At 35.5% G+C, this 26374-nt stretch overlaps 1 protein-coding gene across 2 annotated transcripts in view; it reads right to left on the reverse strand.

The window, feature by feature from the left end:
* USP34 (ubiquitin specific peptidase 34) overlaps positions 1–26374 on the reverse strand; it is a 248230-nt gene that overhangs the window by 114195 nt on the left and 107661 nt on the right. The window contains exons 11-20 of one of the 2 annotated variants that reach the window (XM_055329092.1): positions 23823–23948; positions 23529–23658; positions 22828–22863; positions 22375–22505; positions 21277–21887; positions 18515–18729; positions 14703–14818; positions 14482–14609; positions 6112–6201; positions 3570–3665 (exon numbers count right to left, since the gene is read on the reverse strand). In XM_055329092.1, the coding sequence (XP_055185067.1) occupies positions 3570–3665; positions 6112–6201; positions 14482–14609; positions 14703–14818; positions 18515–18729; positions 21277–21887; positions 22375–22505; positions 22828–22863; positions 23529–23658; positions 23823–23948 (1679 nt within the window). The remainder of the gene's footprint in view (positions 1–3569; positions 3666–6111; positions 6202–14481; positions 14610–14702; positions 14819–18514; positions 18730–21276; positions 21888–22374; positions 22506–22827; positions 22864–23528; positions 23659–23822; positions 23949–26374) is intronic. The other variant, XM_055329090.1, reaches the window with a different exon arrangement.

Raw genomic sequence — 26374 nt, forward strand, 5'->3', positions numbered from 1 at the left:
AAGGAGGGATGAGAGTAAGCCAATCACAGACTAGAATGCCATCCAGATAAAATTTAAGACCACTCCTAACAGCTTCTCATCTCTCTACTAAAAAGGATGATGGGTTTTGTAGCAGAAGCCTGGAGTACAGGTTAAAATTCGAGTTTTAGCTAGCATCCATCAGTTCTGTGATTTTAAGTAAGTTACTATACTTCTCTGAGCCTGAGGGACACTAGTCACACACATAAAGAATGAAATCTTGTCCTGTACAAAATGCTTTAATTTCCTGCACATTTCCTTCCTGTATTTGCAACTCAGTAACAGACCAACCCTAGAAGGCATGTACCCGGTCCCTTTGTCCACTTTTCAGCTTCCACAGTTAGAGCCACTGGCTCTACACTTCAAAGGATTCTGCTCTGTCAGGGTATCGCTGGCTGCTAAAATCACTAGTCAGGAAATTTCTTGAGATGCAAAACAAAAGATAACATCAATTGCTGACAAGTTCTCATGGACTCGACTATGGCTTCTGACATTATAGGAAATACAAGACAAAAATAATCTCCCTACAGGCATGAAATTTTAGTAGAGAACTTAAGCCTTAAAAAAAAATTCTGTTTGTAGCCTCTTTGTTGACACAGACAGGATTTTCTCTAGAGGCCACCTGGATTCAAGAAATATATAATGTATCTATTTGGGAAACGAAGTGTTATCTCTCATACCACCAGAATCTTTTTGTCCTAGGTATAAATCTTAGAACTTGCCTACTAAAATCCCCAAGAACAAATGGAAAACAATGGACTACAAACTCAAAAGGTCAGCATGCTTTAACAAAGGGTAGCAAATTTACAGCTCTGTTTTACAACCTGAAGGAACAAGGCAGTTATACCAAGAGGCTAGACAACATCTCTCTGTTTTAAGGTTTTATTCTCCTTTAGATGCCAGGCCACAAGGCAAGACCAGAGGATTGGAAGGATAATATATATCCTAAGAAAGTTTAAAACTCATCTCCAAAGAGCATTACTCCACTATCTTTTTCACCACAGTAACAATGCTTGTATGAGGCTCCACCTCTAATTCCACTAACAAAGTCAGCAACTTCCCTGTAGCCAATGCTGTGAATAATCAAAACTCAGACCTGTTTATTTTTTTGGCACTTAACATCAGACTTTTTCTTTTTGAGGATGATTCACCTCAGTCTTATCTTCCACAACCCTTTCTAAATTAAGCCTCCCATCCTGGTTCATCAAGCCCACAGGCTTGTAGTGGTGGTGAAAGCTCTTTTGTAACCTTAGTGTTTACTTCTCTATGCACAGGTAACTTGAATTCTGTCTCCTAAAAATGTTCAAGATGTGGGTTGTGTGGTTCTGTTTATCAATCTTGTGGTTTTTACAGATTTATGGAGATGCTCAGACACAGGAAACCATAATTATCTTTAACCTCTGCTTCAAGAATTAAAAGGAAGATACAGACTACAAAGAACATTTAGAATTTTTATAGCATTTAAAGAAATTTATCTTATGTAGAGATAACTTTGTAAACAAAGCTACAGAATAAATTTAAGGAAATAACTCAGAAATAATTTGATAGGCTTGTAAGATAGGAGGTCTTTAAAAAAAAAAAAGTCACTGAGTAAGGGCGCCTGCCTGGGTGACTCAGTGGTTGAGCATGTGCCTTTAGCTCAGGTCATGATCCCAGGGTCCTGGGATTGAGTGCCACATCAAGGTCTCCAAAGGGAGCTTGCTTCTCCCTCTGCCTATGTCTCTGCCTCTCTGTGTGTCTCTCCTGAATAAATAAACTTTAAAAATTTAAAAATCACTGAGTAATCAGTAATCAAAAAGGCAAGGCTACTTGAGTTTAGATTTTAGAGGGCCCAAAATACTAGGCTGAAGGATCTGGAATTTACTTTTTACACAGAGAAGAATCTAAATGGGGATAAAGAGCAACTCTGTTGTTTGTTTTGTATCATAGTTTGTTATTAGCCAGGTAACTATAGTTTATAGATTATCTATGTGCCAGGTGCAACTTACTAAATTATTTAATTCTTGTAAAAATTAATCAAAATAAGGTTGAAACAATACATTCATCCTCTAAACCCTTCTAAACAATACATTCATCTTCTAAACACTTAGTCTGTATGGTTCACAAGCCCAGGTTCTTTCCTTCAATACTATATTACAACTCCTAATATAATGAGGATAAGAAATTAAGGAGTAAGGCAGAGAATGAGGCAAAACAACTGATCCAGAGGTTGGATAACAGGACTGGAACAGCATCCATGGGAATGTCAACTTGTGAAAATACATGAAATATATTTTAGCATTAAGATAACTAGAGATTGATGACAGCATAATGTAGAACTCAAGAATATTAAAGAAAACAAACTACTCCACTATTTATAAAATGTGTGACCTTGGGCAAGTTATTTACCATCTCATAGCTTAAACGTTCTCATTTTTTAAATGAGACTGCCTAATTCAAAAATTAGTTGTTGTATATCTTGAAATTAATACTGAATAGTTAAATGGTATTTGGCATAGAGTAAGCATCAATGAACAGTGGTATTTTTATCATCATTTATGTTTGGAAATGACAGAACAAAACAAAGGCCCCAAAGTCTCCAAGTGTAAGGTGACTGAGAGGATGGTGGGACTCTGAAGGACACAGTAAAATCTGGAGATACAACTAATTTATGGAAAAAAATAATTCATTTTTGGATTTAAGTATGCCCTAACGGTCTATCACTTTTCTGAACACTTGCATAGTGTGCTCAGTTTTCATCTATGTAGTAGTGTTCTATAGAATTATTTTCTCAATAAATACTAAGGCTAGCAGATACACATTAAAGCTAGTTTTCTCGGGATCCCTGGGTGGCACAGCGGTTTGGCGCCTGCCTTTGGCCCAGGGCGCGATCCTGGAGACCCGGGATCGAGTCCCACATCGGGCTTCCGGTGCATGGAGCCTGCTTCTCCCTCTGCCTGTGTCTCTGCCTCTCTCTCTGTGACTATCATAAATAAATAAAAATTAAAAAAAATTAAAAAAAAAAAAAAAAATAAAGCTAGTTTTCTCAACCTGGCCATCAACCCCCACCAATTGACTAACAAGCAGAAACCTTCTGAATTTTAGATGTTTCCTTCCAGGCAGCAATTTTCCTGTAAGAAACTTTAAACATATCTATACCACTGACTAATTTCTGTCAATTCTTATCCAAAGTCACTTAATGATTAAGTATTTCAAAATTTCTGAATCAATGCCCTAAGATAATAAAGCAGGATATTGATGATTTCTGGGGGAAAAAAAGGCAAAAAAACTTCTGATCCCCCAAAACAGTGACTTTGAACAGAACTCAAAAGTGAAAGTTAACCAACCCCCAAGAGTTATATGACCTACATTTCCCTAGGTTAAAAATTATAAAAATAACCTTGTAAAATTTTCCAACTTACAAGAGCTTTTCTATCTCTTAAAATTTTTGCAACTAAAGTTTTTATCACATTCATTTACTATATGAAAGAAAAGGAGAAGTACTAGAACATTATCTTTTAAAGGATAGACAATCAAAACTTAGAAATAACTAACCTAGTTAAGGTACTTACAGTGCATGTTTCTGTCTTCCTTCTCTTACAGCTTGAATATAGTATACCAAATTATCAAAGAAAAGCTTCATCATGTTCAGTTCTTTTTCTGCCCACCTGGCCCAAATGAAAGAGAAAACACTTTTAAAGGCATAGGGTAAGAGAATAAATCTATTCAAGGACAAGGAAAAAATGCAGATCTAAAAATTTTTCAAAAGCAAAATCTAAAAAAAAAAAAAAAAAAAGCAAAATCTTCCAATTATCAAAATTTTAAAGTTCGATTTATATTTGAATTGTGGAAGATACAAAACATTTTGTCCTAATTTTTATGAGTTTAAAGTATCCCTATAGTTTTAAATCCCAAAACACTTCCTCTCTGTGAAAAGGATAGTGTCTGGCCAGCACTCATCATAAATGACTATCATGAGTTAATATTAAAAATGGTGTGATAGGGCAGCCCGGGTAGCTCAGCGGCTTAGCGCCACCTTCGGTCCCAGATGTGGTCCTAGAGACCCGGGATCGAGTCCTACGTCAGGCTCCCTGCATGGAATGGAGTCTGCTTCTCCCTGTGTCTGTGCCTCTCTCTCTCTCTCTCTCTCTCTCTCTCTCTGTGTCTCTCTCATGAATAAATAAATTTTTTTAAAAAATGGTATGAAACAGTCCGTAGAAGGATGGACTATGTGCTTTCGCCATTATTTAGTAAAATTTATCAAATGCCTGGCATGTAATACACATACAATACAAATCTGCTAAATCTTTTTATTGTAGAATATTTGTTTTAAAAAAAAATCAGGTATCAGCTCCAAAACAACCTACAAACACTAAAATAAAAAAATAAAGTAATAAATACAGAGATCCCAGGATCCATAACACCCATACCAACATCAGCTACTCCACAGAATTCTTACTACCAATACATCTACTTTGTAAAGAAGTATTAAAATTCCAAAACTTCTGATATAATTTACATCATGTTTTTGCTATAATGCTTTTTTTCAAAATAAATTACTCTCACCTTGACAATCCCTTAAAGAAGATGACGTTAACACAGAAAAAAATCTATTAAGACAGGTTTGAAACCAGTTCCAATACACTTGCAACATGGCTCTGGGCAAGTAACCTCCTCTTTTGAAGTCTGTTTGCTGGTTACCTGAAGATTTACTAAGAGGATAAGGAGTAACAATTTCCAGTTTTAAAATATGGGTCTTAAAGAGTTTAAGAGACAATATGTATGAAGTGTTGAGTGCCGCTGCATAGAATAGATTCACAGTGGAAGTTTTTGTTATTATTGTTGCCAACTAGCCATAGGAGCTCAGTGTTCTTTTACATGATCCACTAGAGATTTAGGAAGGAAACTAGTCTCAGATAGGAAATCCTGTGAACTGCCATTAACTGAGCTTATTTATATTTACATTTAATTTAAAGATCAAGCTAAAAGGGTCTCGATTCAATATACTTAGGTTCAGGTACTTGATAAGTAACTGACCATACAGAGTAGGTCACTTCTATAAAATGTTACTTTGTTATTCCTTAATATAAACCTTCTCAAATGGCTACAATATGTCACCAACTTGCCCAAATTAGCTATGAGTAAATCCCTTTAATACTTCAGAATTCTGTCATTCAACCATTTAAAAACTATTCAGAGTCAATGACCTGGATTCACATTCCTCTTATACTTAAAGAATATTAAATGCTTTTCCCTATCCCTCTGTTTAGTATCTCAAGGACCTCCCCTTATATTTAGAAATAAAATTGTCACAAGACTCATATTGCAATAACAAAAGATACTGAGATGCTCTTCTAAAAAATAGAGGTTCAGGTTAAATAGGCCCCCTTTAAAAGAGCAAAAAAACAGCAAGGGCTACAACTGAGCACTTCATCTATTTAGAACTACTGTGAAGTATTCAAATAATTTTTCTAAATGATACTCATTTTGGAAGTAAACAAGTGCTTTTAACTAATTTTAGATAGAAGGAATAAGATGAAAAGCTATCTTGTTTAACCTCAAAAATGAATCCCTCAAAAGGTCTAATTTTTCCTAAAATCTAAACGTCTCTGAAATCCCTCCAAAAATCTATGTGAATAAAGCAAGTAACATTCTTATAGATTAATCCTAAATTCTCTGTAAATGTAAACGAGTAATAGGGTTGTGTCAAGATAATTCCTAACATGATGTAATGTCTACAACCAATTTCTAGCAATGGGAAAAATTAAAGGCACCCTAGACTGTTTATTTTAGTGTGTATCTTTTTCAGGAATCCTTTACTATGGTTGATATGCTACAAATATTCACCCTAAAATTAGACCAATTTCTTGCTACAGTATTCTTCATAAATTACAAAGAATACAAATGTCAGATTTTTTTTTACTGATGCTGGTAAAATCTCCATGGGCTAAATGGCAAAGAACACTCTGGAACACCTAAGAAAACATTTGAGCCACACAAAATTCAAATATGCCTGGTGCAAAAAAAAAAAGCTATTAAGTTATTCAAAACTTTGATAACTATGATTATTTAAAAAAAAATCCTTAAATGAGTATTTGTTTCTTTTTTACTTACATTGTAATCCAATGTGTATCATAACTGCTCCCAAACTGCTGAAAAGTACCAAACAGTTTTGGAAGAAGGCGAAGTGAAATTACTACTGATCTGAAACAGCAAAACAGAGATGTATAGAATAAAATAATTTTAGTTACTAATTCTAGTGTTTTACAGAAATTTGGCTATTTATAAATCTTAAATTAAGCAAAAGGATTTTAAGGAACTTTTACATTATAAACATATTTCCTACATAAACACTGAAAAAATTTTCCCTAAAGTTTAAATTTTATATAATGGGGCAAGAAATCCAAGTTTTAACATCTCAATCCAAGATTTTTAAAGTAAAATACACTATAAATACCTGAGTATAAAAACAAATGGAGAATATTTAAAAGTACTTTCATGAAATAAAAATTAAGTGTGGCTGCTTCTGAGGATTTAATCAAGGAAAATGGGGGAAAAGCAGCTTATCTAGAACAGAGCTTCTCAAAGTTTAATGTGCACTTTATTCACCTGGGAGAATTTTGTTACAATGCAAATTCTGATTGGCATGTCTGAGATACTAAGTTTTCCTAAAAGCTCACAAATGATACTTAAAATGCTGGTCTGTGAACCACATTCTGAGCAGCAATAAAATAGCATTTTTCAAACTATACAAATTATTCCTTTCTCCCTAATTCTTACTTAATATGACCTGAATCTAACTTGAAAATCACTTCATTATGAGCCATGTTAATAATGAAAGCACACCATACACTTCAAGTATGAAGGAACAAAAAAGAAAAATCACTCTACAACTTTAAACAGATCTGAGTGTGCCTATCTTGAGGTGGGTGGGGGAGGCGGTATAGGGAAGATAGAGACGGACAAATCCCCTAAGTCTTAGCAGGCAAGGAGGTGGCTGCATGAAGTCTTGAAAGGAGCAGGACAAACTCCAATGAGGTAGTGAATTTTTTTAAGGAACCTAATATTGCTGCATAAAAATTTTAAAAAATATATGGTATACAAGTAAGTTCTCCAAAATACTTCCTCTTTTTTAGAAGAGTACCAGGAAAATCAAAATAGAGAGCTGCACTTCCGAGTATGACAGAAACAATGGTAGGTAATGAGTAGGAAAAATTAGAAAAGAAAACTTCCTATTTCTGAATAAAATCCAAAGTTGGAGAAATGCATTGCTTTTTTGCATTAAGTTGGGCTACAAAGCCCTGTGTGATCTATCCCCATTCCTCATCAGTCTAACTTAATTTCTTTCCAATTGTTCTCTTTACTATCCCTAACACACACACACACACACAAGCATATTCCTGCTTCAGGACTTTGCTACTGATTCTACCTGGAATACTCTTCATCTAAATATCTATATGGAGAACTCCTTCCCACACTTTATTCAGGTTTCCTCAAATGTCAACAGAGGACTTTGCCAACTGTATATTAAATAACACTATTCCACTGGCCCAGAACCTCTTTATTCCTCTTGATTCCTTCCCAATGTTTCCTCATTCATCATCACCTAATGAATAATTCCTTAATGTGTCTACCACTAGAATGTACTTAATGAGAGCAAAGATGGTCTTATTAATTTAAAAATCCCTGCATATGATGCACAATGAATACATATTAGCTTAAATAATGATCTAATAAAGAATTTAAAGGCAAGACTTTCAAGTAAGGAGTAAGAAGTACAGTGTAAAATGCTAATACAGTCACAAAGGAGGAGGACAAACAAAAAATATCACCAGATAACAAAATAAATAGCATGTTAGTAGAGTGCTAGATGACTAAAAACCACATTGGTACAGATTAAGGAGTATGCAGTTAAGTCATGGAGAGTGTAAGTGCCTAATATTCTTTATATATTTAAAAACATTTAAATTTGGGGTCACCTGAGTGGCTCAGCTGGTTAAGTGTCTGGCTCTTGATTCCAGCTCAGGTCATGATCTCAGGGACCTGAGATGGAGCTCCTGGTCAGGCTCTGCACCCAGCAGGGAGATTCTCTCTGGTCCTACCCTTACACATATTCTCTCTCTCTCCCCGTCACTAAAGAACAAATCTTTTTAAAACTTTAAAATTTTAAATATATTTCTAATAAAAAAATTTAAATATTTTTCAAGAAGCTACACATTACTGATGCTTGGGGAAAAGGATCATCAAGAATCAGGGGGAATCAATTGTAGATTCTTTGTCTAAAATCTCTTGTCAAGGAGTGCCTGGGTGGCTTAGCTGATTAAGCAACCAATTCTTGATTCTGGCTCAGGTCATGATCTCAGGGTTTTAAGATCAAGCCCTGCATCAGGCTCCATGGAGCCTGCTTAAGATTCTCTGTCTCTCAAAAAACTCAAATCTCTTATCAAAATTTCAGAAACATTAGTAGAGTTCTTCCTAAAAATTAAGACATAAAAAAAAAACAATGTATATGTATTAATTTGACCTAAGGCTTTACAACCATAAAATAAGGACATCACAAAGAAAAAAAAATAGAAAAATTACATCTAATATCACAAAAGCAAATCTCAAAATTACTTGTGATTTTGGTACACCTGGGCGGCTCAGTGGCTGAGCGTCTGCCTTCAGCTCAGGGTGTGATCCCGGGGTCCCAGGATCAAGTTCCAAATCGGGTTCCTGCGGGGAGCCTGCTTCTCCCTCTGCCTAGGTCTCTGCCTCTGTGTCTCTCATGAATAAATAAATAAAATCTAAAAAGACTGATTTTTTTTAAAATTTATTTTTATTTATGATAGAGAGAGAGAGAGAGAGAGAGAGAGAGAGAGAGAGAGAGAGAGAGAGAGAGAGGCAGAGACACAGGCAGAGGAGAGGGAGAAGCAGGCTCCAGGCCAGGAGCCTGACGCGGGACTTGATCCCGGGACTCCAGGATCGCGCCCTGGGCCAAAGGCAGGCGCGAAACCGCTGAGCCACCCAGGGATCCCCCTAAAAAGACTGATTTTAAAAGTGGTTTTAAAATACAAAGAAACAGGAATGCCTCAGTGGCTGTGTGGATTAAGTGTCTGCCTTTGGCTCAGGTCATGATCCGGGGTCCTGGGATTGAGCCCGGTGACAGTTTCCCTTCTCAGAGGGGAGCCTGCCTGTCTCTCTTTCTCTGACCCTGATCCCTACACTTGTGCACTCTCACACGTGCCCTCTCTCAATAAATAAAATCATTAAAAAATAAAAAAAATACAAAGAAAGACTAGAAAAAGATACACTTTAAGAAGACACTACAAGTCTTACAGTGTGCAATAGCTATATATTTTCTGAAAATCTTATTATCTATTGCAGTCAACGGTGTTAAAGGTCTAGACTGTTTAAATTTACTTTCTAAATTTTCCAACAATAAGCATGTTTCATTTTTATAAAATGTAATGTTGCTTTACAATAAAGAAAAGGAAGCCAGGTGTCAAAAGGATATTGATTGAGAGGATTAGATAATGGTGTGGTCCATATAATAGAAAAACCGAAATTACAAATGCAGAAATGGGACTTGTCTTCCGTCTATAACTACTACTACAACTCCAAAAGGGATGCTTTTTGCCACAATTTATAATATAAACACTGGGGATCCCTGGGTGGTTCAGCAGTTCAGCGCCTGCCTTTGGCCCAGGGCATGATCCTGGAGTCCTGGGACTGAGTCCCGCATAGGGCTCCCGGCATGGAGCCTGCTTCTCCCTCTGCCTGTGTCTCTGCTTCTCTCTATGTCTATCATGAAAAAATAAATAAAATCTTTAAAAAATAATAATAATATAAACACTGAGTTATCAGAGAATTATTACATTTTATAGGACTAAAAGTTTATCAAATTTAAAGGTTTATCAGATTATCAAAAAATTCCATTTTTCTCCTTAAAAAAAAAAACTCACAGACACATATTTTAAGCACTATAAACTTAAAAAGATTTTATAAGAAATGTCCAAATCTACATTCAAAGTGATCCCAAAACACTAAAACTTTTTACTTAAACTGATAAATTTAAAAGGAAAAATGATATAAAGTACAGATTACAGACTAAAAATTAGTAACAGATAACAAAATGCAAAGGATAATTTGGTGATAATATTTATATTTCAATGTTAAAGGAAACATCAGAAGATCTATGAACTTGTTTTTTTTTTAATTTTTATTTATTTATGATAGTCACAGAGAGAGAGAGTGAGAGAGGCAGAGACACAGGCAGAGGGAGAAGCAGGCTCCATGCACCGGGAGCCCGACGTGGGATTCAATCCCGGGTCTCCAGGATCGTGCCCTGGGCCAAAGGCAGGCACCAAACCGCTGCGCCACCCAGGGATCCCTATGAACTTGTTCTTAAAATTATGTTGCAGAATTTCTCCTGTAACAACTACAAGACGTTGCATTGACTTAGCAACTTTCTTGCTCAAGTAGTTTTGATTTCTGATATGCTTATAAAACTCAGTATAACAAAGGATCTAGTTATATTCAAACCTATGTCACAATTTCTTCTAAGAGTGAAAATTTCAAATATCAAAACACAATAATAGGCAACAATGTGTTTAGGATGAAAAGGTTCAATGATGCAGAGTAAGAAGATAATAATTTTATTTTTTTAAAGATTTATTCATTCATTCATTCGTTCGTTCATGAGAGAGACAGGGAGAGAGAGGCAGAGACACAGGCAGAGGAAGAAGCAGGCTCCATGCAGGAAGCCCGATACGGGACTCAATCATCAGGCTCTGAGCTGAAGGTAGACACTCAACTGCTGAGCCACCCAGGCATCCTGCAGATACTAATTTTAGACTTAATAAAAGTGTTATTACCCTAAACTACCCTAACTCTGCTTCAATCTAGGCAATAGTGTGGTATTCCTGTAAGAATTACCAATGAAACATTATGTTGCCTTAGCAGGATGAAGACATTTGCTGGTGTTATTCACAGTCATGTTTGGATGATTTTTTTTCCTAATCCTGGACTCCATTATTTGGAGACTGAGGTGTTCTCAAAATGCGATTCAGTCATTACAAATTATAGTATACCAAAAGTCAAAAAGCTATATACATAATATAGTCTCTAAAAGAGGAACACAAAAGTAGCATATAGTATCATGCTTTTCTTAATTATATGAACCTCTATTTATGTGAACAGGGTCCTTGACACATGACCACTTTACTCAAAAATCTTTTGTACAGAAAGGCAAAAACTTCAAGCATATGTGTTAAAATACTTGGAAAGAAAAAAAAAATACTTGGAAAGGATCAAGAATGGAAAAAAAATAGCAGAGAGGATGGATTCCCAGTCTCAATTCAATTCCTGGAAGGGCACAGAACATCAGGGAGTATCTAGGCACAAGATATGGACCTGCCCTCCCTCTGGTAAACATAATACACCAAAGGAGCCAATTGTACAACCCAAACCCTATATCCATCCTACTCTCTGGACAGTAATCTTATCGCACACATCCTTAGAGACAAATATCAAGCTAAAAAGTAATGGACTATTCGTTGTGGGAGCTGTGCCTCATACTCTCACTTCATGAAAACATTCTGCAAAGCAGTCTACTATGTGTTTCTGTAATTTTTAACTTCCTGCACTCAAAATGTTCTTATATGCCTTATAAAACAATCTGTCTGGGATCCCTGGGTGGCTCAGCGGTTTAGCGCCTGTGCGTAATCCTGGAGTCCCAGGATCGAGTCCCACATCGGGTCCCTACATGGAGCCTGCTTCTCCCTCTGCCTCTCTCTCTCTCTCTCTGTCTCTCTCATGAATAAATAATTGAAATCTTAAAAAAATAAAACAATCTGTCTGAGGCTAAATAAACACAAAACACAAGTTGTATACCACAGACTATGTAAGGCCTTTTTAAAAAGTATTTACAATGGTTCCATATAAATGGTAGAATTATGGGTAGATTTATTGAAGACTTTAATTTTTTCAGATCTCTATGCTTCCTGAGAATAAACCCATATTACTGTTCCAGAAAAGCTAAGTTCACTTCATCAAATAAATTGGAATATGACCATAGAAAAGAAAGAAAAATGCTGACAGATCCATAAACCATGGCAAATCAGGAACTGCAAAGAAAACTTAAAACTTAGCATAGAGAAAATAAAAAGCTAAAGCCTCCCTACTAAATACATTAAAAAAAAAACTACATTAGGAAGTAGACTTCTGTATTCTTTTGCCAATGACAGGAAAATAGTAAATGAGTTAAGGTTGTAGTGACCCATTTGTTTCAACATATGGAAGAACTTTTCTATTACTATTAGCATCTTTGCACAACATTCCTTTTTGATGGTGAACTCAGGGGGCTAGATTTGAGAAAGGATCCTTGCGTTTTGAACGGGATTTCTAAAACTCTGAGATCACTATTAACATTGTGAGCCAGGTAATTCTTTGTTGTGGAGGGGCTGTCTCTGCATTGATGGATACTTTGCAGCATCCCTAGCCTGTAATTATACTTCCAATCCCATTTATTAGACAACCAAAAATATCTTGGTTGACATTGCTGGGGGGGGGCGGGGAGGGAATCACCCCCATTAAAATCCACTAGTTTATCAGGAAATCCATACTAATGATGTACAAAACTTTTTTTCAAACTTGCATAATAACTTTGGGAAGTTCAGATAGTATACACTTAGATATGTTGCATATTTCCCATACTGAAAAATACCACTGTGCTCTAAGTATTATCACATATGACCATCATTCACTACAAAACTAATATTACATAGTAACTGTAGGAAAAGTCAAGTTTGAGGGCAAAATTAGCTTAACACAATAATTACATTTACTATATACTCAATAAAACATTGTATAGGATACAGGAATTGACTTGAATAAATGAAAAATGCTTCATCTTCATTTGGGAGCGAACAAATTAAAGCTTAATAAAACAATCCAGATTGACAATTTTCCATTTTTCACACAGACTTTTCCTTTTGTCTAAGTTTCCCTTTCAACAGAAAGATATGCTAATAGAAAAACTAGAAAATAGAAAAGCATAAGAAGAGAAAAATAAATCCTTCCAGAAATAACCATTTTACAGTCTCAAATACTTCCTACAATCTTTTTTAAAAGGTAAGCCTGTAAGTAAATGCCCATGTCATCATATAATCTTTTTAAAAATGGAGTCTTTAAAGGCTGCTTGATATTTCATCTTTCATACTTCTTCATACTTTCATACTTCTGGTCTTCATTGTGTCCTTTTTTTTTCCAGTCACTAAAAACCCAACAGTAACCATTATCCTGACTACTAAATACTATCATTTTCCTGTTTTTACGCTTTACATAAACAGAATAATAGTGATATATTCTCCTATATCTGGCTTCTTTCGTTCAACACTGTATTTGTGAGATTCAGCCACACTATTCCATGCAGCCACCGTTCATTCAATGTTACTGCTATAATTTCATTCAATAAACAGTCCACAATTTTTCTTTCTAATCTGTTTTGGCACTTGGATAATTATATAAACACTATTTAGTTATTTTGAATAATGCTGCTACGAACATTCTTGAATGTACCTTTTGGTAATTGTCTGGATGTACTTCTGTAACATACACACTTAGCAGTGGAACTACTGGGCCATAAGGTGTACAGATGCACATATGGGAAATTGATACAAATTGTGATTGTTGGGATCCCTGGGTGGCGCAGCAGTTTGGCACCTGCCTTTGGCCCAGGGCGCGATCCTGGAAACCCGGGATCAAATCCCACGTCGGGCTCCCAGTGCATGGAGCCTGCTTCTCCCTCTGCCTGTGTCTCTGCGCGCCTCTCTCTCTCTCCCTCTCTCTCTCTCTCTCTCCCCCCGCCCCGTGTGTGACTATCATAAATAAATAAATAATTTAAAAAAAAAAACAAATTGTGATTGTTAAAATTATATAGCCCTTTAAAAAGTGGAAAATATCACAAATACTTTTTCTAATTAAACTATTAGAATATTTCTATTCAACTGACTAACTTAATGTTAGTTTCGTAGTGAATGATGGTCACATCATTGTAAAGTCAAGACACAAAAGATTAACCCATGTGGAAGAACAACATCATTATCAAAATATATTTCAGCTTACATTTAACTTCATTTATTTTACTTATTAGGTTCTTTTATATATGACAGTTTAAGAATATTCAAGTGTAGTTTGGAAACACAGCAGTTACCACTATGTTCCCCAAAACAAGGAGAAACTAAGTATTATTACTTTGTTTCTGTTGGGAGGATATCTAATCAAGAGTGGCAAAAGTGCTGAAAGACAACTGATTAAAAAACAAAAAAATCATGTGAGGTAAAAATCTTCAAACCTAACAGGAAATGCACAATTACATTAAAAAAAAAAAAAAGATCGGTAATGGTACATTAAAAGCTATGAGTCCACCACATATAGTCAAGTACAGAATACACAAAATAAACTCTAATATATATTTAAAAAAAAATTTTAATTCCCATTTACCTGTTGTTTCCTAAATTTTCAAGGCAACCTTCAATGAATCTCATTCGAATCTGTCTATCCGTAAACCAACATACTAAGGAACAGAGAAGTTTCTCTGCTTCATTTATTAATCCTTCAGAAAGATTAACCTACAAAAAAATGTATACACACAAAGTTACTGTTTATTCTGATTGCATCTTTGCTGTAATTTTGTCATCTTTTTGCTCTAGTAGGTAACTTACTGCATCATCATCTTGGACTATATCCCACAACAAAGTGTTTCCTTTCTTACAAACATTATCCAAATTAATGTCTGTCACAGCATTACTGTTGAATTGATGTTTATGAACAGCAGGTCCTGAAAGGGCAAAATATAACATGTGCTAGAGGAATGCAACTGATAGAAATTGTGAATTACAGCATTCATAATATTAACAAATCCGAAGTATAAAAATAAAAATACAAGATTAACACAACAGTTGCTTTGTTGAACACCACAGTGTTGTTCAGAGTTTGATAAAACTAAAGTTAAGATTTTTCCTCTGTTGGTCTTTTCACTATTTCTAATGCATGTCGAGAGAACAGTGTAATTGCTTGAAACCCAAATTAAGCATAAAGAAAATTTTCTGGAAATAATTCTATGGCCAAAGAACATTCTTCTATATTATCTTCTGTATAGTGTTTTATATCCCTACATTAAAAAAAATTGGAGATGATTTACCCATAACATTCAATTAAATTCAAATATTCTACTATTATTCAAAAAAAAAAAAAAAAGATTCTACTATTATAATTCAGGTGCTGAGGGCCATGGTAAATAAATTCTCACTGGTTCTACCAAGCAAAAATGCTTGTCTTTTTAAACAGTTTTGCTTTACCCTGAAACTTCCCCACTGAATCCTACATACACATGGATTTCATTAAAATAAGAATTGTGCCATTATTACCATAAGGTTTAAAACACTTCCACCACCCTAAAATTAATTCCCAAGCCCTAATCTGTTTTTCCATTCCCATAATTAGCCTTTTCTACAAGTTTTATGTAAGTGGAATCATACAATATGTATGGTCTTAGGTCTAAATTTGTCCACTCAGAAAATATTTGAGGTACATTCATGTCAAAGCCGTATCACTAGTGCCTTCATTTTTATGACAGAGTAATATTTTATTATGTGGAAATACTATATTTGGATTATATTCAACAGTTAATGGACACTTGGGAGTTTCTAGTCTCTGGCTAATATGACTAATGCTGCCATAAATGTCTATGTAACAAGTCAATTTACGGACACATGCTTTCCTTTCTCTTTGGTAAACTGGAATTGGTGATTCACGGGATAAATGTGTGTTTAACATCTGAAGAAATTGCCAAACTTTTTCAAAATGATTGTGCCATTTTACTTACCCACTAACAGTCCGTTAGAGTACCAGTTCCTGTTCCCCCACATCCCCACATATGTTGCCATGGTCACACTTTTTCATTTTGGCCATTTTAACAGGTGTACAGTAGAATCTCATTAAGGTTTTAAATTTCAATTCCCTAGAGTGACTAATGATGTTTCGTATCTTTTCAGGTGCTATCACTTGTGTACATTATTTGCTAAATTACTAATTTGTGAAAGTTCTTATATATTCTGAATTCAAGCCCTTTATTAGATATATGATTTGTAAATATTTTTTCCAATCTTTGGCTTATCTTTTAGAGGTTTTGTTGGTTTGGGCATTTAGTTTTATTTTTATTTTTTTAATTTTATTTATTTATGATAGGCACTCAATGAAAGAGAGAGAGAGGCCGAGACACAGGCAGAGGGAGAAGCAGGCTCCATGCACCGGGAGCCTGACGTGGGATTCGATCCCAGGTCTCCAGGATCGCACCCTGGGCCAAAGGCAGGCGCCAAACCGCTGTGCCACCCAGGGATCCCCTGGGCATTTAGTTTTAAACTAATTTTATTAAAATATAAACACATAAGCAAGATATAGAACATTTCTATTAACCCCCAAAATTTCCTTTGGACCTTTTACAATCATTCCCTACCACCAAATCTTCAATAATCATTAAGTAGATTTCAGCCATTACTATCTACAAGGGATAAATAGTATGTACTACTCTCTGGTAGCTTCATTTGCTTAGATCAAAAACATCATTTGATGTTTTTTGATATTTATCCATTGTGCTGCATGTATTAGTAGTTCTTTCCTTTTTATTGATGAGTACTAATACACGATGTGAACATACTATAATTTGTTAATCTACCAGTTAATTCCAATTGAGGTTCTTATAAGCAGCACAGGTATGAATGTTCACCGTACAAATCTTTTTGTGGGCATGTGTTTTCATTTCTCAGGTAAATACCTAGGATAGGAATTGCTGAGTCATATGAAGAATACAAGTTCAACTTTATAAGAAACTGGTAAAATAGTTCTCCAAATTGGCTGTATTGTTTTATGCTCCTCAACAGCAATGGAGAGTTCCAGTTGCTCTACATCCTTAGTGTCATTTAATATGATTAGTGTTTAATTTTACCCATTCCAGGGGTGTCTGGGTGGCTCAGTCGGTTAATTTTACCCATTCCAGTAGGTATATAGTGGTACTGCATTGTGGTATTGGCATTTCCCAGGTAACCAGAGATACTGAGTATCATTCTCATGTATTTACTGACCAATTTTCTGTATCTTCTTTTAACTATTCTAAACTTTATCAATTTTTATTTAAAGATTTTATTTAAGAGGGAAAGTGAACACTTGCAGGAGTAGGAGGAAGGGCAGATGGGGAGATATAGGGAAGAATTTAAGCAAACTCCACACAGAACCCCAACACAGTACTTGATCTCACAATCCTGAGATTATGACCTGAGCAAAAACAAGTTAGACGCTCAACTGACTGAGCCATCCAGGCCCATTTTTAAACAGTTCTTTATAGTATACAGTATTACAAAGTAGACTTGGAGAGCATTAATACACATAATAATTCTGCTCAATTTCTCACTTCATATACTAAAAAATACATATAATACTAAATAAAAGGGAAAAATGATTAAAAATAGAGTGGTGAAAATTTAGTAAATACAATAAGACAACAATAAAAAAGTCAAGGTATCCTAATCTATATTATGCACAAGTAACATTTGAAATCAGTAAGTTAAAAAAAAAAATGAAATCAGTAAGTTGTTGCCAAAGTCCACAGGTTGAATCTTTAAATTTGATCACGGCTTTTCAATATAAACTTAATCCATCAGGTTTACTCAGTCTGTAGTGTACTGGCATCCCAAAACCCATTTCCTAGACTAGTAGTGCTGATAGTACCTTACAAAGCATGAAGTTGGAACTTTATTTTTTTAATGTACATACCCATTTTTTGTTTGTTTTGTTTTGTTTGAAGTATACCTGACACACAATGTTCCATTAGTTTCAGGAGGCTGGACCTTTAAAATGTTAATTCTAAAACTGTATTTCCCTCTTAATTTGCCTCTCTTTTCTCCTCTTTGTTCTATTATTCTTTAACTCATCTAACCTCCATTAATCCAAGTATGGTCATATCCTATTTTTTTAGATTGATTTGAAGTGATTAAAACCATCTTTTTTTTCAACAATTCCATCACTCCAGATGGAACACCTCGCCCTTTAGCAGTTATCTCTCCGATATTTCCTCCTAACCCCAGGCAACCACTATTGTACTTTCTATTCTCTACAAATTTGACTACGCTAGACATTATACATAAATGGACTCATACAATGTAGGACCCTGTGTAATCTCAATTAGGCTCCTGAGATTTCTAAATATACAACTTAAAACAGCCATGTATTTTCTAAAATGCAGTCATAATTTTATATATATTATTTCCTTTCCTAGCTAAATATCTCTTGATGGAAGTGCATCCTTTATATTCATGATAGAGTATTCATAAAACTTCATTCCCTAGGAAAGAAAACTAACCACATGAAAGTTACCTGGCAAAAATATTTGCGTATCATTAAATGTTAAATCCTTTTAAGAGTATAAATTGCTCTTCTGTTTTAAAGAAAGTAATATACTTTACTTACTATGGAACCTTACCTTGACTAAGATGTTCATGGTAAATAGAGGCTAAATTGGGAAGATGTTGTTGGAGATGAGATGTTAGCTCTGCATGTGAATTAATCTGAACTAGTTCCTCTTCACACCCAGATTCTTCACCATCAAAATCAGCCATATTTTTTTCTGATTTTGCACTGACCTGGGAGCTACTGCAACTGACATCATCTGCACTTAGCATATCATCAACCATATGCCTATAACACAGAGAAAAGCACAAAGTTAAACACACCTTGTGAATCACAAAAACTGTCTTTCAAAATATTCAGTACAAGTTACATCAGAGTCTAAAACAAATCCACATTTCTTTTGTAACAATATTATGAGTTTTACCAAAACTAAGAGGCCCACATTGTCAGAACTGTACATTATACAATATACCCACATAATGTCTGACCCATCAACGTACCTCACAAAAACAAACTCAAAGAGTAATTTTAGAGATCAGTTGACTCACTGTTACATAATTAATTTATCACCTCAAATCACAATGTTGAATCATTAAAATTCTTACAACTGTAGAATCAAATGAAGTTACTACCAGGAAAATACTTCAATTTAAGGCTACAATCTAGATGTAGTTATCAGCCAGGAGAATTTTATATGATACAAACATCTATTAAAACAATAAATACCTATTAACCACTCACTTTAAAAAAAAATTTTGAGATCGCACACACATGCAAGCAGAAGGGACAGAGGGAGAGAAAGATCTCCAGCGGACTTGCCACTAAGCCCAGAGCCCAACGCCAGGCTTGATCTCACAACCCTGAGATCATAACCCAAGCTGAAATCAAGAGTCAGATCCCAAATAACTGGCCACCCAGGGACACCAGCATTTGCTTCTGAAACCTATCATACTGGGTACTTTAAAGATGGCGAGGAGAGGGAGAGGGAGAGGGAGAGGGAGAGGGAGAGGGAGAGGGAGAGGGAGAGGGAGAGGGAGAGGGAGAGGGAGAGGGAGAGGGAGAGGGAGAGGGAGAGGGAGAGGGAGAGGGAGAGGGAGAGGGAGAGGGAGAGGGAGAGGGAGAGGGAGAGGGAGAGGGAGAGGGAGAGGGAGAGGGAGAGGGAGAGGGAGAGGGAGAGGGAGAGGGAGAGGGAGAGGGAGAGGGAGAGGGAGAGGGAGAGGGAGAGGGAGAGGAGAGAGGAGAGGAGAGGAGAAGAGGTCAGGATTAGAGTTTCACAAGTGGTACCTTACAAAGAGACTATGTGAAGTGCTAAAATGAAATGAAAAATTTAATCATTCAAGGCATTGTAAAGCAGGGAACTGCTGCAGGTATGAAAACTTAAAGAATTGCAATGTGTCAAAATGCATGTATCTGACCTCAGTTTAACTAATTGCTTTGTCTGCCCCTGAGCTGTCCTGGGAAGAACTTCGAATGTGTATATGTATAATGTCAGACTATAAACCACTGATTCTCAGTCACAGGTGATTTTGGTCTCCAGGGGGACAACACTGGGCAACGTTTAGAGATACTTTTGGTTATCAAAACTTGGGAGATGCTGCTGGCATCTAGAGAGAGAGTGAGATTAGGGATGATGCTAAGCATCCTACAATTCATTCAGATTGCTGTAAATTCAAAACACAGAATTTTCTGACCCAGAATGTCAACACTGCCAAGATTGAGAGATGATATCTTAAACTCAAATGGGTTAGTAATAAGAAATAAAGGCAAAAGAAATATAGTATTAATATATATGGACATGTGGTTCTTCCAAACAAGCATACTGAATTCTGAAAAGCCTGGCAAATTGTCAAGTCCAAAAAAATTCATCCTGATAATCCACATATTTATATTTTATCATCATCAATTCAAATATTACTACTTATAATGGCAGTAATAAATAGCAGCTAACATTTATTGAGCTTTTGTTATGTTCCAATCTTATCAGCCCATAAAATGTTCACATTGAAACCCAAGAGGTAAGTATTATTGTTCCTATTTTATAGATGAGAAAAAGACTGACAGAAAAATTAAGTACTTTGCTCAACATTTGTAACACCTAGTGACAGAACCACTTACTTTTAATTATAAATATATTTTACATATAATCAAAAAGCTTTATGCTAAGGCTTCATCCTTATTAGTACCCTGAAATTAGTATGTGTGTAAAATTTCACTTTTCATGATCACACGTAAATGGAAGTTTCCACAAGCAATTTTATGTCTGCTTTTAGGCAATTATTACAAGTAGCTGAAGATCTAGATCTGTGTTGTCCAATATGATAGCCACTAGCCAGATGTGGTCACTCCACACATTGAAAAGTGGCTGATCTAAACAAAGATGTGCTGTAAATATAAAACATACACAGAATATTGAAGCCTTAGTACAAAAGAAAGAAAAATATCTTGTTTTTATACTGATTTACATGTGGAGATACTTTAGAAATTACTGCTTTAAATAAATTTATAATTAAAATTAATGTCACCTATTTCATTTTGCTTTTTAAAACATGCTCAGAAGCAAATTAGCAATTACATACTTGCAGCATGGATCTGAATTTACATTATATTCCTATTAGCACTAATCTAGTATATATTCTAATTGAATGAATACAAGCTGTAATTGCTTCCCTAAAGGAAATATAAGCTTTATTCTTTTTAAAGATTTTATTTATTTTTTAGATAATCTCTGTACCCAACATGGGGCTTAAACTCACAACCCTGAGACCAAGAGGCATGTGCTCTAACCAAATGAGCCAGCCAGACACCCCAATATTATCTATTTTTAAGGAAACTTACCCATCATGGTGGTGATGGTGGTGGTGGTGGTGGTGGTGATGCTGTGGACCAATAAACTGCCGACAATTAAATAATTCATTCCCAATAGTCTCCCCAAGAAAGTCCCCAGTGCGTGTAATACAAGATTCCTGAGATGCTTGTGCTATATGAGCAGCATTCATTTCCCCTGAAATATCATGTTCTGGGTCTTCAGAGTGTGAACAGGCATCTAGCATTCGTATACGATTATCTACTGAAGGCATTGACTCAGTGTTAAAAACCAGGTCCTTTCCTGTTCCATTGCTTGTCCCACTTCTTTCTGATGGGCCTTGGGAATCCCCTAAGCAAATGCCTGCTTGACTTTCTAACTTTCTGTTCCGAAGATCTGTACCACAACTGCTTTTAGTCGGATTATGACCATGATCATCATCTTCATCATCTTCTTTAAGGGCTTCAATATCTGCAATGTCTTCTGACTGTACCTCACTGCCAGGGCTCCCAGCTGACTGGCTGGCATGGCTAGAATTCACCTCATTGCTAGATCCATCACTATGCCCACTACTGCTACCAGGACCACTGCTTCCATCTTCACCACTGTTGGCAGTTTCATCAGAACTTCCCTGCATGGATTCCTGTATTTACAAAGAAACAGATTTAAATAAACATTTAAACTAGTAAACAAGTAACTGACATTAACACACTGTACTATTTAAAGGCTGCCACAATCTTGACATAGCCCTTTAAGAAATACAAAAAGAATTAAAAACACCAACAAAAACTTAACCTCAATAGTAACTATTTACAAGAAAAGTCTGAATATGGACGTTTATATTCCCAGTTCAAAGCATGTACATAGGGATGCCTGAGTGGCTCAGTGGTTGAGAGTCTGCCTCCGGCTCAGGGTGTGATCTGGGGATCCGGGTTCGAGTCCCACATTGGGCTCCTTGCAGGAAGCCTGCTTCTCCCTCTGCCTGTGTGTCTCTGCCTCTCTCCCTCGCTCTGTGTCTCTCATGAATAAATAAATAAAATCTTTTTTTAAAAAAAAAAAGGATGTACATGGCAGAAACCCCCAAATCCAAAAATCTTGTTAAAGTGGGGGGGGGGGGACTGTTTTCATACCTCTGTGTCTGAAAGTCGTTGTTGCACATGTTTCGTTCTATTAATAAGTTGCTCATCCATTTCAATGTCACTGCCTCCACTCTGATGGGTATCACTGTTATCACTGCTTTGAGGACTAGCTGCAGGTGACCCTGTATTAAATAGATCTTTTATTTTTACTCCTATTTGAATTAACATGGCTTTATCAGAATGACATAATAATTTGATTATTTACAAAAGCTGTACTCTAAATAGTCCAAAACATAATCTGGGAATATGTTAACATTTGCCAATTATTTCTAAAGAGGATAAACATGATCTCAATTGAAAGTAAAATGGAAAACCAGTTCAGGGTTTGTATCTGCTCAAGAAAAAACTTCATGGCTTTGAAACAAATATGTAAAATTAATTCTAGACGATTGTGAAATCTAAACACACATCATCTTGCCATGCATTTTCTAAGGCTCAACTTACAAGGTGATGGAGCTGCTCTCCTGAGCTCTTCTTCCTCTGAAGGAAAATGAAAAAAACAGGAGGGAAATATTCTAAGTGACTAAGCTTCTTTGGAACAGATTATCAATTGTTCTTATTATTATTACATAACAACAAGATACAGACTGAGGAACCTGAAATAACTTAAGTCCCTAACACCTGCAGTAGTTGTAGGTGACTGACTAGAAAATCCTAAGAAATGCATAGTATATGATGTCAGGAGATTTAAAAAAAAAAAAAATGGGGTAAAGGTGGTATGGTTTTAAAAAGCCCTGGAAAGCTATACATAGAAAAGCACACACAAAACACCTGAAGTGGTAGACAACTTTTGATTTAGAAAACACAGAAATGTGCCATTATACTGTGCTCTCAAAATTATTTCTAAAACAAAGCATGTTATCTGTTTTCTAATCAAAAGCTCCAAAGCTGTTATGAAACAACTGCCCCCTACCAAGGGAAGAACACTAATGAGAGAAAATCTACTACTACAACTTCATTACTGTTCTTTATTTAAAGGGTAAACCAAAAACATTAGCTAACTCCAATTTATTAGCCCCTTCACAAACAAGATAAATCCCATTTCAAACTTATTTTGAAGTTAATACTGAACAGAAATTACTTCAAATTTGAATGATAAACTTTAGAAAATTTACTTTATAAAAAATACATTACACTTTACTAACCTTTCTTATTTCCAATAGGAAGATTAGTATTTAATAAAGATGCAAAGGAACTCTGTTTAGACAGCTGAGCCTTAGCAGCTAGTGCATTATTCCATAATGCTTTAATTAACATTGATGCCAAGTACAATGTCTTTAAAAAAAGAGAGATTGAAATTAGTGTTTCAAAACAAATTTAATATCCTTTTGCCTAAATGAAATGCCAACAGTAATAACCTACAAATTAAGTTACCTGAATCACAAATTTTCACTTAAAAAAAACAAACAAACCTTACCATTATGGTTTGAACATATTACCTGCTCAGTATGAACACTTGGCTCAAGAGCTGAGACCAGATTAAGGAGATGTCTAAGTGGTACTGGATCAAGATTCTTGATGAGTGAAGGAAACAAGTCATGGATATAACGACTACAATGTTTCAACTAGAAAATAAAGGTAGAGACAATAATCAAAACTAATTACACTATAAGTAAGCTGACACCCAAAAAGTCCTGCAATTTAAAAGAAAGCAGTTGGAACAGTTAATATTTTTTAATATGTTGGGAAAATGCTAATTACCAAGTGTCATAAATGGCAGTACACAAAATGTGAGAGTAAAATTCCACTCAAGCAAAACTATATCTTATTCAAACCAACCACAAGCTTAATTTTCCAACAAGAAGGAAGTCCATGATCCAAGTATAGAGGATTCCAATTAAATTTATAGACGTATCACTGAGCTAAAAACAAAATAAGAACTGTATTAAAACATAAGCTGTAACAAATAAAATAATAAATTGCAATTAGGAGAACTAACCAAGCTATTATCTTAAGTGTACTATATTTCTTACATTAAACGGTTATGAAATATTCATATAAGATGTTCATTTTACTAGAGTACACAATAGAAACTCCCTTAAAATAAAGGTCTATATACTAATAAACTAAGAGACAAAAAGTCTCCTTTCTTATACTACACGGATTAATTATGAGAGAAAGGGGTGCCTGAGTGGCTTAGTCAGTTAAGTATCTGCCTTTGGCTCAGGTCATAATGCCAGGGTCCTGGGATCAGGCCTGGCATCAGGCTCCCTTCTCAGTGTGGAGCCTTCTTCTCCCTATACCTCTGCTCAAGCTCTGGGTGTCTATCTTGAGTGAGTGAGTGAGTGAGAGTGATTGAGAGAGAGAGAGAGAGAGTATGTGTGTGTGTGTGTGTGAGAGAGAGAGAGAGACAGAGAGAGAGTATAACATTTACGAGTGACTACTAAATACTACATCGTGTAAAATGTCTTTTGTAGCCATAAAGCTACAAACTACAAAATCGAGATATGCAACAAATAAGCCAGTAATTACCAAATTGAGAGTTCCAAAAGTAAAAATCTGAGGTATCAAGTTTATCTTCTATGCATAAAAATTCTATCAGAAAATGTACATTTCTCTATTCAAAAACACTAACCTTTTATTTTTCAGGCAAAAATGATCTAAACTCTCTTCTGTTATATCAGAGTAAATATGCACAACCTAATTTTGACATAAAAGATGAAATATAGGGATGCCTCGGTGGCTCAGCAGTTTAGCACCTGCCTTCGGCCCAGGGCATGATGCTGGAGTCCCAGGACCAAGTCCTGCATCAGGCTCCCTGCAAGGAGCCTGTGTCTCCCTCTGCCTGTGTCTCTGCCTCTCGGTCTCTTATGACTAAATTATTTATTTTTTAAAGTATATATTAAGAAATAGTGGCTGAAAAACATCTTAATTTGATAGAAGACATGAATCTACAAATCCAAGTTCAACAAATCCAAGTAAACTCAGAGACCTAGACCAACCTTATTATAATTAAACTGTTAACAAAGACAGTAAAATAATGCTGAAAACAGAGATAAGCAACCCACCACTTACAAGAGATATTCAATAAAGTATCAGCTAATTTCTAATTAAAAACTTTGATAACTAAAGGAAGTGGGATGATAAGGGCTGAAAGAAAACCTTTAGTTGATAATTCTTTAATTGGCAAAACTGTCCTATCAGGAAGAAATTAATACATTCCCAGATAAACAAAAGCTAAAGGAGTTTACTACAACTAGACTTGCCCTGCCAGAAATGCTAAAGAAGTCCTTCAGAATGAAATGAAAAGAAGCTAAACAGTGACAAAATAAAGACCTCTGATAAATACCTAGGTAATTAAAAGCTAGTATTGTTTTCATTTGTAACTCCACCTTTTATTTGCTATATGATTTCAAAGACAAAAGCAAAAAGAATTATTACTAATCTACATAACTGGGCACACAATGTATAAAGCTGACATCTGTTGTATGAATAAAAAAACTGAGGGAGAAGGAGTTACACAGGAGGATAATTTTTGTGTACTACTTAAGTTGACAAATTCAAATTAGACTATAACAATCTCAAGATATTAAATGTAATTTCCATGTTAAACACAAATTATCTATAGAATATACCAAAAAAGAAATGAGAAAGGGAATCCAAACTACAAACAAACAAAAAAAATCAACTAGAAACAACAAAAGGCCATAAAAAAAAAAATGATGGACAAAATCACTATAAGAAATATAGAAAAGAAACAGAAAAATGGCAGAAGTAAATCACTCTTTGAGGAATTTTTTTTTTTAAAGACTATCTGACAGAGAAAGAGCGCACAGAAGTAAACAGAGCAGCAGGGAAAGGGAGATGCACGCTCCCTGCTGAGCAAAGAGCCTGACGTGGAGCTTGCTCCCAGAAGTCTAGAATCATGACCTGCACCAGAGGTAGATGCCCCATCAACTGAGCCACTCAGGGTCCCCAAGGAATTACTTTAGATATAAATGGTTTCGGGGCAGTTGGGTGGCTCAGGTGGTTAAGCATCCAACTCTTGATG

The sequence above is a fragment of the Nyctereutes procyonoides genome, unplaced genomic scaffold (genome assembly GCF_905146905.1).
Source record: "Nyctereutes procyonoides isolate TBG_1078 unplaced genomic scaffold, NYPRO_anot_genome, whole genome shotgun sequence".
NCBI lineage: Eukaryota > Metazoa > Chordata > Mammalia > Carnivora > Canidae > Nyctereutes > Nyctereutes procyonoides.